General features: G+C 42.5%; 1 protein-coding gene across 1 annotated transcript in view; it reads left to right on the top strand.

Moving 5' to 3' along the window:
* kcnh1b (potassium voltage-gated channel, subfamily H (eag-related), member 1b) overlaps positions 1-15,974 on the top strand; it is a gene marked incomplete at its 3' end in the record, with an annotated part of 135,200 nt that overhangs the window by 87,222 nt on the left and 32,004 nt on the right. Inside the window, exon 11 of the mRNA XM_083635184.1 lies at positions 442-638. Coding sequence (XP_083491310.1) covers positions 442-638 — 197 coding nt within the window. The remainder of the gene's footprint in view (positions 1-441; positions 639-15,974) is intronic.

Below are 15,974 nucleotides of genomic sequence, written 5' to 3' on the forward strand. Positions count from 1 at the left end.
GATCAAACATCTTTTATGGTTTGGCTGATTTGAGCTCAGGGGCTCAGACAGACCTGCAGCACTTTCAGGTGACATGCAGGTTGGGTGAAGCTTCGTATCGTACCCGTGGCTCACCGGGTAGAGCGCATACCGACCAGTGGGCTAGCCCAGGGTTTTAGTCTTTAAGCACAGTTTATACCGATGAATCGAAATGAGACAAAACCATTTTAGAACGTTGCAGGGACAAGTTGCAGTGGTGTAAAGTGGCCCACCTAATCTCGACTCCAGCCGGCTGATGGCGTCGCCAGCTATTCAGCTTGTCAAGTCGCAGGGGCTGGTTGCAAGTAGCAACTAGTCTCGTCCTGAATCTTAAGTGTCTAAAGTGGGCTTTCTTCAAATTTTGAAGACTAAACGCCTAAACCAGAAGCTGCCCTGTGTCTGTCTGTCTGTCCGTCCCTGCAGGTAAAGGCGATGTGTTTGGCGATGTGTTCTGGAAGGAGGCCACGCTGGCCCAGGCCTGTGCTAACGTGCGGGCGCTAACGTACTGCGACTTGCACATCATCAAGCGGGACGCCCTGCAGAAGGTGCTGGAGTTCTACCAAGCCTTCTCCAACCACTTCTCCAGAAACCTGCTGCTCACATACAACCTGAGGAAGAGGGTGAGACACCACCTATCACTCATGTCTCTCTGCCTCTCTCTCTCTCTCTCTCTCTCTCTATACAAACTGAGGAAGAGGGCGAGACACCACCTATCACTCATGTCTCTCTGCCTCTCTCTCTCTCTCTCTCTCTCTCTCTCTCTATACAAACTGAGGAAGAGGGCGAGACACCACCTATCACTCATTTCTCTCTGCCTCTCTCTCTCTCTCTCTCTATACAAACTGAGGAAAAGGGCGAGACACCACCTATCACTCATGTCTCTCTGCCTCTCTCTCTCTATATACAACCTGAGGAAGAGGGTGAGACACCACCTATCACTCATGTCTCTCTGCCTCTCTCTCTCTCTCTCTCTCTCTCTCTCTCTCTCTCTCTCTCTCTCTCTCTCTCTCTCTGTCTATACAACCTGAGGAAGAGGGTGAGACACCACCTATCACTCATGTCTCTCTGCCTCTCAAGATTCAAGATTTTTTAATTTTTTTTATTGTCACTCCATGGTACAAGTATCACGTGTGAAATTCTTGTGCTGTGGACTCCGTTTACAACATAGTACAAATATAACAGGGCATATGAGTGCAAAAACAACAAGAGACACAACAAGCAATAAGGCAGTATAGTGATAAGACAAGTCAGAGACAGTGGCATATTCACTGCACATAGGTCCACATGTCATGTGCATACTTTAGACGTGCTTAAACATTTAAAATTTGGCGTATTTGACATACAGGTGCAAATAGCATATTCCTTATTAAACATACAATTAAACTCGGCGTTTTAAATTCTGCGTATTTGACATACAGGTGCAAATAGCATATTCCTTATTAAACATACAATTAAACATTAGACATACGTAATGGTAGCAGCTACAGTACGGTACAGTACGGCTACTACACTATTTGTGTATGTTAAGGAGTCTCGTGGCCTGCGGGAAAAAACTGTTCCTCAAGCGATTTGTGCGTGCTTTCGGAACCCTGTATCTTCTCCCTGAGGGTAACAGGGAGAACAGGCTGTTGTGGGGATGGTTTGTGTCTTTGATGATCTTCAGGGACCTCCTGAGGCACCGCTGTTTATACAGTTCATGCAGATCTGGCAACTCACATCCTGTTACGTGCTGGGCCGCGCGTCTCACTCTCCGTAGCGCCCTGCGGTCCATGGTGGTACAGTTCCCGTACCAGGTGGTGAAGCAGCCAGTCAGCAGGCTTTCAATGGTGCCTCTGTAGAAGTCCATAAGGATTTCTGGCCTTAGCCCAAATTTCTTCAGGCGCCTGAGTCCGTGTATTCGCTGTTGGGCCTTTTTGACAACAGTGGCGGTGTGGCCGGCCCAAGTCAGGTCCTGGTGGATGTTGACTCCCAGGTACTTGAAGCTGTCCACCCTTTCCACCACTGTGCCGTTGATGGTGAGTGGGGGGTGTGTGCTCCCCCCCCTCCTGTAGTCTACAATGATCTCCTTGGTCTTGGAGACGTTCAGAGAGAGGTGGTTGTCCTGGCACCATTGTTCCAGGGCCCCCACCTCCTCTCTGTAGGCCGTCTCGTCGCCCCCCGAGATCAGCCCCACGACTGCTGTGTCGTCTGCAAACTTCACGATGGTGTTCGAAGTTTGAGTCGCCACGCAGTCGTGGGTGTAGAGGTCGTACCAGAACGGGCTGGAGACGCACCCCTGGGGCGCTCCTATGCTGATGGTCAGTGGGGAGGAGGTGAGGTTGCCCACCCTCACCACCTGGTGGCGGTCTGTCAGGAAATCCAGGATCCAGTCGCACATTGCTGTGTTTAGTCCCAGATCCTTGAGCTTGTGTACCAGCCTGGAGGGTACTATGGTGTTGAATGCTGAGCTGTAGTCCACGAACAGCATTCTTACATAGGTGTCCTTCCCCTCCAGGTGGGACAGGGCGGTGTGGAGCACGTGTGCTACTGCATCCGCTGTGCTCCTGTTGGGGCGGTATGCAAATTGTAGCGGGTCGTGGTCCGGGGGGAGTGTGGGGCGGATCTGTGATATGACCAGCTTTTCAAAGCACTTGCTGGCTATTGGCGTGAGGGCTATTGGGCGCCAGTCATTGAGGCTGGTCACTTTCTGCTGCTTGGGAATGGGGATGACTCTATACAACCTGAGGAAGAGGGTGAGACACCACCTATCACTCATGTCTCTCTGCCTCTCTCTCTATATATACAGCCTGAGGAAGAGGGTGAGACACCACATGTCTCTCTGCCTCTCTCTCTATGTATATATATATATATATATATATATATATACACACACACACACACACACACACACACACACACACACACACACACACACACACACACACACACACACACACACATATATATAAGAGTTCATTTGCAAAAACAGGTATCTCCGTTTGGATTTTTTACCATTTTATTTTATATATTGATGTATTTATACTGTAATTAATTTATTTTTGGGAAAGTTTTATTATCAATCATAACTAAAACATATTCATCTGATCATTTTCACATAAATCACCTCAATAATGTTTTCTATGTGCACTCCAGGGAGTATCAAACAGATGTTGTTTGTTCATTTTAAGAATGGCGCACACACACACACACACACACACACACACACACACACACACACACACACACACACACACACACACACACACACACACACACACACACACACACACACACACACACACACACACACCAGTGGCGGCTGGTGAGATTGGTAACAGGGGAAAATTTGGGCGTTTTTTTTTTCTCTTTTGCCCAAAACGCCCAAATCTCATTTTAAATTAGCATTAGGATTAGACTGTTGTGATGTCATTATTCCGTTTTAACCATCAATAATTGTTCCTTTTCTCATTATTTCATTTCTCAGAGTAAATACTGTATATTTATTTCGAGATTTTTGTCAATTATTTGTGCTGTTATGGTTATAATTAGCCTAGTTACTCACTTCTACACTATCTTAGATTGTGTTACTTATGGATGGCATGGAATTATAGTGAAAATAGATTATCCCCCCTTTTTGCTGGGGACCCCACTTTGAAAACCACTGGCTTAGGCTAGAACTGTTGCGAGAAGGTTTCATGATTTATCTCTATGCATTAGGCTGTGATTACTATTTATATAAATCTATTTATTCACATAGATTCATGATATATTATGGTATACAGCCTACCTGTGACATCAATGTTTTGATTAATCTGCGCCAGTACCGAAAATGTAGCCTATTACTGCATGACTGATCCTATGATGTCTCACACTCAGGTGTGCTTTCACAAGACAGGTGTTGTCCATTCAATCAGCCCACCTGTCTTTATAATGGCTGTCTTGCACTGTTTGTATGATACTTGACAAAGTATATGGCCAAAACTGTTGTCAAATAGCGTTAAATTACACTTTATTGCATCTGGAACGAGAGTGTGTCTTCCCCTGCACAGTGCTGCTATCAACATACTCGTTTAGTTACATTCCAATTCATCAACTTTAGAGCGTTATTTACCCCCCCTTCCCGACATCCTAGGTTGACATGCTTCGTCCCAATCGATTCCTTATTTCTTCTACTTTCATATGATATAAAGATCACCACTCAAGCTTTAAAATTGAGCTCGCTGTCAGCCATCGGTTTACAGGCCAAATTCAGTTAAAAAATGTGTGAATTTAAGGTTGCGGGTTTTATTATAAAAAATTACAGGATGAAACTTCAATACGACAAAAATAGCGCTGCTCGGTGAACCATTTCCACGCCGAATTTAATAGAAGGCTGGGATAACTTGAAATCAATTGATTTACTTTAATATCCATGCTGTCTCTAGGAAACGCTGCAGTCGAGACGTTGCAAATATTCCAGTTTTCTGACATTGCAAAAAGCCCAGTATCGCGGAGCGCACCGCAACGCTCCCGCAACTCGAAACTCGTTTTGGGTGTAATCCAATGCAACGACTGTCTGGCTTGTGAACACTTACTGATTGATAAAAAGTAAATAAAAATAAGGGGTAAATATAATATGCTGCTACTGTCTCAGTAAAAGTCGTAAATCCTTCCTGTCAGGTCATCACAGGCAGTGGATTTAACTTCCTACTTTGATTCAGCTTGAGAGACCAGGCAGTGGACAATACAATGTCAATCAATGTCAGCAATCTATCCAACCAACAACCAATTAGATTTCACCTGGTTTCACCGGGCTAAGGGCGTGCTCCCTTCCAGCTCAATCTTATTGGTTGGAAAACACATCACGCTCACGTGTTCTCTGTGAATTGCAAGTGTTTTTCAACCAATCATATTTTTCATTAGATAAATTCCCAAATAAATAAACGCCCACAGGGCGAATGTTTTTTTTATCTGCCTACCCCATGCCAGAGTGACTCTCTGCATGGAGCTCTCCTTTCCATCAGTTCAGGTCACTGTTGTTGAAGCATTTTAAGCATATAAGAATATAATGAATGAAAAAATGAGCGTCTGCACATAAGAAAAAACACATTTGATTGATATTTTATTATAAAAAAAAAATGAAAAATGAAAAATGAAAAATATATATTAAAAAAAAATGATAATAATTTTTTTTATATAAAATCCCCAATCTAATAGAGGAGGACCATCCTCCTATGCCTCACTGGAAAAACCTCCTCTGACACACACACACACACACACACACACACACACACACACACACACACACACACACACACACACACACATATACTGTATATATACACAGTATATCTACAACCTGAGGAAGAGGGTGAGACACCACCTGTCTCTGCCTCTCTCTCTCTCCCTCTGTCTCTGTGTCATTCTCTCCCTCTCTCACTGTCTCTCTTTCATTGGAACATTAGATTAGAATGAGCTATGGATCTCTGTGAGGAAATTGCATTTTAGCAGCAAAATAGTTGCAGAAAATATATTAATTTAAAGTATATACATATCTGAATTATTACAGTCTGTATACAGGATGTGATCTATCTATCCATTAGATAATATCTATCTAGATAGAGAGATAGTTATTTGTATTGACACAACCGGTTAAAACATTTGGGTCCAAACAACAGTATTACCTACTGTCTAAATGGTTCTAGACGTCGAGGTTAAAATGAGGCTACATGAAGTTTAAAAGTGAAAGTGGACTAACATATGCCTCCCACAGACCTGACGAGAATTTGCCAGATTGTGGCCAAGATTTCCCCGTCCCGACTATCTCAGGAGTTGCTCCTGATTTCAGCCTCGTCGGGACCGATAATCTGCCCAAATGATCCTGTAGTGTGTGTGTGTAGTGTGTGTGTGTAGTGTGTGTGTGTGTGTGTGTGTGTGTGTGTGTGGGGGGGGGGGGGGGGGGGGGGGTGGGGGTTCAAAGACTGCTGTTGACTTGTCGGGCTCTTCCCGATTGTGAATCGGGCATATCAAACATGTTTCATATTTACAACTCGACAGGTGATGGAATCTTGAGCAGAGAGCCAATGAGAGCAAACTGATGGGGAAGAAATACATTTATATCACAATGACCAATGAATAAACAGTTGTTATAGTTAGTTTTGAGCCCCTGGCTGTCAGTCAGAGGCTGTAATCATCCTACCTGTCTATCAGGCAGTGTGGGGAAAAAAAGGCATTGCTGCTGATCTCATCATGACATGCAGCAGGGGAATATATTTTGATAGCTGACGTGTTTAGAAGAGCATTCTCACTTGTTCAGACAGTCTTGCTATAGGGTAGTGTTATATTTTACACGCTTGCCATATTTAAACTGCCATGAGTACGTGCGTCAAGGCAGTTTGTTTGTTTCTGTCCGTTGCTCTAGGATAATCTTAATTATATCCTGTAGTGTGTGGTGCGCCAGTATTTTCTATTTTTTGTTTTGCTCTGAAGTCATGTTTAATCACGTTAGTTTCTGTGAGATCCAAGTCCTCCAAGGTGACAATCTTCAGCATAATCGTTAAGTGTGTGCGTTCCAAGATTGAAATGTTAAAAAATCTCTGTTGTGAGGTTTGTGGACTCAAGATTTTTATAATCTTCAAGGATCTGGAAATCTTTAGTTGTGGGGGAGACTGCGTCTTCTCGGGTAAATGACACAAATAAAGACCTCTCTGGTGCATATTTTTTTACAAGACAGACAGACAGACAGACAGACAGGACAGACAGACAGACAGACAGACAGACAGATAGACAGGACAGACAGATAGACAGACAGACAGGACAGACAGACAGACAGACAGACAGACAGACAGGACAGACAGACAGACAGACAGATAGACAGGACAGACAGACAGACAGATAGACAGGACAGACAGACAGACAGACAGATAGACAGGACAGACAGACAGACAGACAGATAGACAGGACAGACAGACAGACAGACAGACAGGACAGGACAGGACAGGACAGGACAGGACAGGACAGGTATGGTCCAGGGGCCGGTTGCACAAACTGGTCTTAACTATGCCTGGTCGTAACTCCTACGTCGGTCTTAGGGCGTTTTCACACATATTTGGGTCGAGCCAGGCGCTGCCGCAGCAGTGAACACTATACAACGTTTCAATAGACCCTTCTCACGGGGGCCATTTTGTGTCGAGAAGCCAGGGTAAACACAGGTGCAAGCAAAACACTAATGAGGGTTTCCAAATCCCAATCATGGAAGTTGGAAACCCTCATTAGTGTTTTGCTTGCACCTGTGTTTACCCTGGCTTCTCGACACAAAATGGCCCCCGTGAGAAGGGTCTATTTTCAACTAGAGCGGCTCCGTTTCACATAATGCTTTTTATCACCGCGCCCAGGCCGTCGTTCTACAGAGTGGAGCGTCATGTATCCATGCCAACCAGACGGAAGTTGATGCGTATAGCGTAATTCCACACGGAAAGGAAGCCCGGGGTGTAAACAGAACTGAACGAACAGCAACGCCGTTTGCTCTTGGTACTGCTTTTTGCATTTTACATCGTTTGTCTCTTTCATTATCTGGAAAGTATTGAATTTGAAAACGAGGCACGGCTGCGTCTGGAAAACAATGTTTTCATGTACTGGAGGCGGCGGATGCAAATCTCCAGACAAAGCAGGACAAGGCGCAGATTGATTCTGTTGAATCGTGAAGCCCTCACCATACGCAGATATTATCGGCGAACAGCCAGGTAAGTTGTAAACATTAACGTTTGTAACGCTAGGCTTGCTATGCCCTTGGTGGTAATTTGTCCAATAAAAGCCCCATTGATGTTAACATTAGAAATACAGCATTAGGACGAGCTGAAGTCGGCGCGCGGTCACACATCACTCGCGTCGCATTAGGGTTAGGGTTAGGGCGACGCAAGCCGCTCCGAAACCACCCTCTCCAGCTGGACCGAGAGCGAGTGAGTTAACGTCGACTACGAGTTCGAGTGGCATGTTCACACTGACCCAGTCGCGCCGTGTTCGGCCCCAAAACTCAGTTAAGTCGACCTAAAACGTTCCAGTGTGAAAACGCCCTTAGTTAAGACCAGTCTTTAGAGTGGACTTACACGCCTGTTGCACCAACAGGGCTTACGTCTGGTCTTAACTCATTCACCACCAAAGACGTCTTTGACGTGTTATCAGAAATAGCCCTCCCCGCCAATGACGTGTTTGACGTGTTTTTGTTTTTATTACTGCAGCGCATAGTTCAAACACTTCCCCAGCCTGTGACATAGTATCAGGTCCCTAGCATCTAAGACAACACGTGAACAAACACATACCGCAGCTGTTGTTTTGAAATTGAGCAGGAGGAAAATCAGAAAACGGATAAACGCTTCCTTGTTGCAGACAGGAGAAACGCCATTGAAACGCCCCTCGGCGCGCTGCACGAGCTGGTCGCCTTCCTCTGTGCCAGCCGGGAGAAAACGGGAGAAAGTAATCCAGAGAGATGTGTTTGATCATCGGAGGAATCAGGAAATGATCGATCAGTTTGACGGGTAATCCAGACTCCAGAGGGCGGTGAGGACGTGTTGAATAGCCGAGGGGAAAACGGGAACGATCAAATAGCAGGGAGGATAGGACAGGGAGACATGGACGAGGACGGGTGGACCAGAACAAAACAAAATAAACACACGCAGAAGCGGCAGTCACAGCAGCCCGCTGTCCGTTCTCAAGAGCTATTCAGTTGGTTCATGAAATCGCTGGGCTGCGTGCCCTCCAGTGTTGCTCCTGGCCAATCCCGGCGCCACAGGGCGTGGTTATTGCTTATCCTATGTGGGGTTAGAAATCACGCAACGAAGATAAAAGGGCGATCATGTGTGTGTGTGTGTGTGTGTGTCTGTCTGTCTGTCTGTCTGTCTGTCTGTCGGTGTGTCTGTCTGTCTGTCTGTCTGTCTGTCTGTCTGTCTGTCTGTCTGTGTGTCTGTCTGCACACTCACTCACACCGAGTAAACTGTATTGTTGAATGTAAAAAAAAAGCACTTCATGTGTATATATATATATATATATATTATTTTTTTTGTCATTTGTCTCATAACGAATAATATTTACATGTCTGATGTCAATACAGTTCAAAATAAAAGAATTGAGAGCGAGTTCTGCCTGAGATTGGGCCCTTTACAAAAATTGCCTTTTCTCCTGTTTATTTTCTCAGGGAGACCTTTTGGGTGAAAACAGGGTGTATATAAATGGCTATAAGTAGAGTACAGAACATGCTAAAAGCTCACTTATTTTTTTCCTGGTGAACCCAGAGACGTACATCTTCATTTTGAGGTATTGCAAATCACTTTGATGCTAATAGATAATTTACTGTGGGTCTTGAAAGATGACCAACAATTATGAAAATCTTTGGCCTGTGCTAAATATTGGCAGTCCTAAACTGGCCATGAATGAGTTAACTACACCAGTCGTAGCGATGCGCGTCCATGTGAAAGCACGGGAATGCCGACTGGAATGCGGTGTTACGCGCAAATCAACCCCCCTGTACATGCGCGCCCCCCCTATGTAAACAAACGCATTGGACAGACCTGCCCCCCGTAGTACCACATTTTAGCCGCCAGGTGTCATCTGGACATAAAAACACTGCTACATTTACAGGCAGGCAGTACGTTACCTCAGATCTTCAAATCTCACTAAATATAGACAGTTTTCACGGAATGATGTTGCTAGGGAACAGTTTGAAACCTAGCTTAATTCCTGTCAGTTATTGTATTAGCAAACACTGCAACTGGAAGTAAGCTAGGGACAATTTAGAATGCCAATTGTCAAGTTAAAACCGTCTAAAGTTGGATTGTAAAAACGTGTCTTTGTAATTAAGAAAATAAATAAATAAAAAATCATGACTTGACAAGTAGGCTATAGGCTAAGTGCTGTAGACATACTCTGTTATAATAAGGACATGCAAAACACATTACAACTGGGATTTGAACTCATGCCTCCCTAATCTGCAACATGGACCAGAAGTCAGCTCTTAACCCACTCCACCACAGAGACCATTAACGGCAATTGGTGTGTTTTGCATTAGTTAAATCGTTTCTATGTGCAACCTTGCTCTCCCGTACGTGATTGTCCCCCCTGTCTAAACACCTCTCCTCACCTTCCACTTGTGTCTGGACAAAAAGGCCCCCCTGCAGTACCGCATTTCCACCACCATGTGTAGTTTCTCCCATGGAGATGTTTATGTTTATTTATTGTGTTTAACTGTAAAAACAGGTGCTAGTGAGATAGATAGATAGATAGATAAATAAATAAATAAATAAATAAATAAATAAATAAATAAATAAATAAATAAATAGATACATACATACATACATAAATAAATAAATATATAAATATATAAATACATACATACATACATACATACATACATACATACATACATACATACATATATAAATAAATAAATATATAAATAAATAAATAACATTTCATCTCTAGGTCTCTAGATTGCCATAAGATGGACTGTAAAAACAGGTCAGTAAAATAAATAAATGAATAAACTAATGAATTCATGGCCTTACAAGTAGATAGACATACTCTGTTACAATAAGGACAAGCAACAAAGATTACAGGTGGGATTTGAACCCATGGCCTCCAAGTCTGCAGCATGGACCACATGCAAACTCTTAGACCACTGTACCACAGAGACTTTTTGGTAGCATTCACGCTGCTTTGCATTAGTTAATTCTCTATGTGCAACCTTGCTCTCCTGTACATGCTTGTCCCTCCTGTGAACACCTCACATGTCTGTGAGTGTGCAGAACTGCCCCCCCTGCAGTACCGCATTTCAACCACCATGTGTACAAATGTTTCTCCCATGGAGGCTTATAAAAGAATGGAACCTCATCAAGTCTCGTCTGTACACACTAGCCCATTTAAAGGGAAAGGTTTCCAAATGTAGCCTATATTTAGGTTTTGAATTAATTGGAGTACCAACATTTAATCTCTTGCCAAAGGATGGACTGTAAAAATAGGTGTTAGTAATCAATCAATCAATCAATCAATCAATCAATCAATCAATCAATCGACTAAAGAATGCATGGCCTTTCAAGTAAGTAGACAAACCGTTATAAAGACATGCACCAGACAGTGGGATTCGAACCCAAGGCCTCTGCAGCCAGAAGTCAGCTCTTAAACCACTCCACCACAGAGAGCTTTGATGACTGTTGCTGTCTTTTGCATTAGTTAATTCCTCTCTATGGGCAATTCTGCCCTCCCATACATGCTTGTCCCCAAGACCTCACATCTCTTCCACTGTCTATGTGTACGCCTCATGCAGAATCATGCAGAAGTGTCCCCTGCTGTACCACATTTCTGCCACCAGGTGACTGGGAAAACCAAACACCTTGCTCTAGTCTTCCTAGTTCCTCTTTATTGGGGTCACAATATGACCGTAAGTGGTCATTTTGACGTCAAGATTACAAGCTCTCTGATGATAAATTCCTCAATTGGGAGATTCATGCATTTATTGTGTTAATATCCTTTAGAAAGACACTTAATGTGAAGAGGCAATTTTTTCTATTCTGTACAGGCACAATTAGATTGACCACACCTTGTTGCAGGTTGTTTCTCACAATCATCATGCTAACCATGTCTGTCTCTTTCATGTATTGCATGTGTGAGAGAATGCAACAAGCAAAGGTTCTTGAAATAACATGTATTAATGGTTGGTAGGCTGATCAACAAGGAATAGGCCTACATGTGTTTTGCTTGAAAATAATAGCATTTCAGCATCTGTCACTAACTAGATTAAAACCTATAGGCTATCTGTTTTGTTTCAGACAGCCTTGTGACTTGTTTTGAACACAGAAAGAAAGAAGGAGCCTGCCTGCATATCAAAATGAGGCTAATAATTACATTTAACTTGTTTATTTAAAATAGTACTTGACCAAATAGAAAACAACAGAATATTGACGAAAAACCATTTTGACTCTAGCACAAGTCTGGGTAAGGAATGCTTATGAAAGATTCTGAGGCCTTAGTAGAAGCTTAATGTTGAAGGCAAGGCAAGGCAAGGCAAGGCAAGGCAAGGCAAGGCAAGGCAAGGCAAGGCAAGGCAACTTTATTTCATGCCAAAAGCAATTCAAAGTGCTTTACAGAAATAGAAGAGATAAAACAATACAACAATGGAACACATGAAATTACATCAGGAAAAAAATTACAATCACAGTAAAAAGTGACAATAAAAAAGAATTGAAGTTGAAGAATACTGTCTGACGAAGAGCTGTTTGGCTCGAAACGTTACCACTGCACTTGGTGCAATAAAGCTATCAAAAAGGAGTCCTTTTAGTGTGCGAGCGATTTTTTCATTTGTTTCACTGTTATATTTTTTCGTCTCAGCACCTACCCGAAGTCTCGGTCCTTGGATGTGCATGTTTTCATCTATTTCAAGTTGAAGAATACAACATGAATCTCCTGGTAATTCAACGTATTAGCAAGATACACCTGGGTGTATTCATTCTAACAAAGCTTGTTTGCTGGTCGGACAAAACTGCCTCCCCACCAAGCCCCGCCCCCGCAGCAGACATGATGTTCAGACTCGAGTTTGCCAATGAGTTTGCTTCAAGAAAGTCAAGACAGGCAGATTCAATGGTGGAGTGCATGCGCCCCCTAGTGGATGCATGCATTTACATAAGGGGGGCGCGCATGTACAGGGGGGTTGATTTGCGCGTAACAGCGGCATGCGACCTGTTTAGAAGAGTGTGCTGACATCAAATGACGCTCCGCTGATGGGTAATCGGCTGTAATAGTGTGGCTAATGTTAGCGGCTAACTGTTACTTGTGGTTACTTTACATGGCAGTAAAACGCCACTGAATGACCAAATTGATTTAACTTTTAACCATTTCGATTTCCACTTTCCATACGGACCCCCAGCATTGGTTAGTTGTTTATAACGTGACTATATTTATAACGTTTATAGCGTACTCCGGTTTGCTGTTTATAATTGAGGGCTGAATACAGGGCATGCTGAGGGGTTGTGGCTATTGCGCAACACACAGGTGAAAACCGTCTATCCTAGGGGTGGGGGGAAAAAATCGATTCACTTAAGTATCGCGATTTTTAATGTCACGATTTTTTGAATCGATCTTTTATTCCAGAATCGATAATCGTGTCATTTTTTTCTGTTTGTTTATGTATGAAATGTTGCCACTTTCATCCAGTACATTATAGAGCGCTTCCCTCTGCTCCATGGCTCACACATCATTCATGTACCTTGTTAGTACAAGCCAATCATTTAACAGAAAAAACTCTGAGTGCACCCGCCCCATGACCCGCCCCCACTCACACAGCTAATCATATCCCTTGACAATGGTGGAATTGCTAGTGACGCGATGGTTTGATCCAGAGCTGAGAGTCCCGACATCTCCTGGATAAGCAGCACTGTCGAGTTGCAGCAAAATAGACAGTTTGTGTTGTACTCTGAAAGGGTTTTTCTCCCCTTGAATCAAATTGTACATTATCAGCTTTATTTTAGCATGCAAAAGTAGCGCGAGACCCATTCCTGGCTAATGAGTCTTGCATTTTGGTCCTCCGCTGACGCCTCTCGTTTGATCTCACCCGGCGTTACAAATAATTCGATGTGGGTGAGTTTCAATTCGTGTTAACGTAACGTGTTAACATGTGTTCTATTAATAAGAGGCCGGGAAATTAACGTTAATGTTAAGACACCAATTTCACAAATACGGACATCTGCAACGTTACTTTACGAAATGGCATCCGCAGCTCAATTCGCTTCTGTGAGCAGAGACAAAGTTGAAGTGTTGGACATTTTTTCCTTGTACTTTGGGACAGGAATAACTCATTGTGTCATCTATTGAGCACACAGCTTATGACTTTATGTCTTCTGCTTGGGCGGAGTCTTGATGCGTATATAAAACTGTACTGGAGAAATGTACCGCATTTTCAGCGAGGCAAGGCTTTTTCTCACCCAACTAACGGCGCGCGGTCCCCAGCGCGGTCGCCCTCCAGCCCTACATAAGCCTATGACTATTTGTAGTTAAGCAAGTCAACGCAAAACCCAGGCTTTTCCACACCTCTGATTCACCTAACGTTAACCCTACAACCCTGAAATACACGTTACCAAACGTTCTTTTAGAAGGCTGGCAACGCTAGGCTGTCATCAAAGTAAAATGTCACCATGTCTGTAAATAATGCTTGCAGTTGCACTCAGAGCATATGTGTGTGTGTGTGACAAATTAGACCACCACTTACAGACTGAGCATCCTAAGGGTTTAAATGAAGAATTATTGCTCTCTTATTTCTTATAAGTGGTTTGATCCCTTGTTTTGATATGTGATTGGTCATGCTTACACATTTTGAGATGGGTTATCTGCTCCTGACAAGCAGGTTTAGACCGAGGGGCTTTCTTAAATTTTTCTTATATTTTTCTCATAGGCTACTCCTAATGTGTTTTTGGTATTACTTATATCGTTGTGGCAGATACCATTTATACAGATTGACAGTTGTATATATCTACAATTGTCCATATTTATCTATTTCTTTTTTATATTTGTCTTGATACTTGATTACCTGTTCACAGATTTATTTCTTTTGGGATCTGTGAGTGATTTATTCAGTCATGTCGATGTATTCTGATCAGCTGTGTGGTCATCTTATTTATTTGTTATGTAGGTTCTTGACCACTCTGTCTGTTCTAGATATACCCTAATGTTTGAGATTGATTGATTGATTGATGCATGCATTGTCCACAGCTGGTTTCATTCAGCATGGCCCTGGCTTCTACTTATATGGGTCACACCCACTGTTTGTAGCAACGCTGAGGAAAAGCCTGTGAGGCTGAAACGCGTCCGTTGTTGTACTACTGCTGCTGTGCGCATTAAAAATTTTAACTTTATAGACATCTGTGAGTGCTGTTTTTGATTTACTTTTTGAGATTTTTGGATCGGCACCCAGTAACCATCTTTAAAACGTTGGGTTGAGCACGCCAGTTCGTTGATTAGTGACAAATTAGACCTACCTGTGTGCCTTGAAAATAAGGTGGTTCAAAATAAAGTGGCTAAATGCAACCTTTTTCTTATGTTTTTTTATTAATAAAAACAGGTAATTAAAATTATCTATAATTATCGATATAGACTGATATGAAAGATGTTATATCAATATACTTTTTAACTATATCAGCCACTCCTACTCATGATATAATATACAGTCTCTAGAAGTGTATGATTCAACTTTTCCCATGTTCTAGTGTAAAAAAGCAAACAAACTGAAAAAGGAAAAGAAAACAAGAAACAAAAATCGCAATAAATCGTAATATCGAATCGCAATAATCGTAGAATCGCAATACTTAAGAATCGCAATATATATCGAATCGGCACCCAAGTATCGTGATAGTATCGAATCGGGAGATAAGTGAATCGGCACAGCCCTAGTCTATACTGCACCTTACGCAGGCCCGGTTCTACGGGGGTGCAAAAGCATGCATTGCACCCTTATTTTAATTGTCTGCATGCTCAGTTGAAAAGTTTTTTTTTTTTTTTTTTTTTTTTTTAATAAATGCTACAGCTGCACACTTACTGTTTAAACTTGAATTATAGTTGTTGTTTTTCTTTGTTCTTTGATGTGATTTTATGGCTTTTTGGCACCTATAATGTAACTTTTTAAGGTTCAGATAATTGTATTATCATTATATGGTCCAAATATTTCAGTAAAGCACTTAAAACACTTGAAATATTCTTGCTTGGGTGGTATCATTCTACTTGAAATGATGGTCAAATGCATTATTTTTAGTAAAATAACATGTAAAAATAACAATGACTTCTATTTACAGACATCTGGAGCTAGCATGGGATCTATCTGTGCCCCAAACTATGCTAATCTATATATGGGATTGTTTTAGCACAATTTTGTCTTTAACCACAGTAAAAATATTTTTGCACCGAGACTTCTTAAATATTACCGCTATATTGATGATATTTTCTGTGTTTTTCAAGGCACCCCCCAG

The sequence above is a fragment of the Poromitra crassiceps genome, assembly GCF_964638095.1.
Source record: "Poromitra crassiceps genome assembly, chromosome: 4".
Lineage (NCBI taxonomy): Eukaryota > Metazoa > Chordata > Actinopteri > Beryciformes > Melamphaidae > Poromitra > Poromitra crassiceps.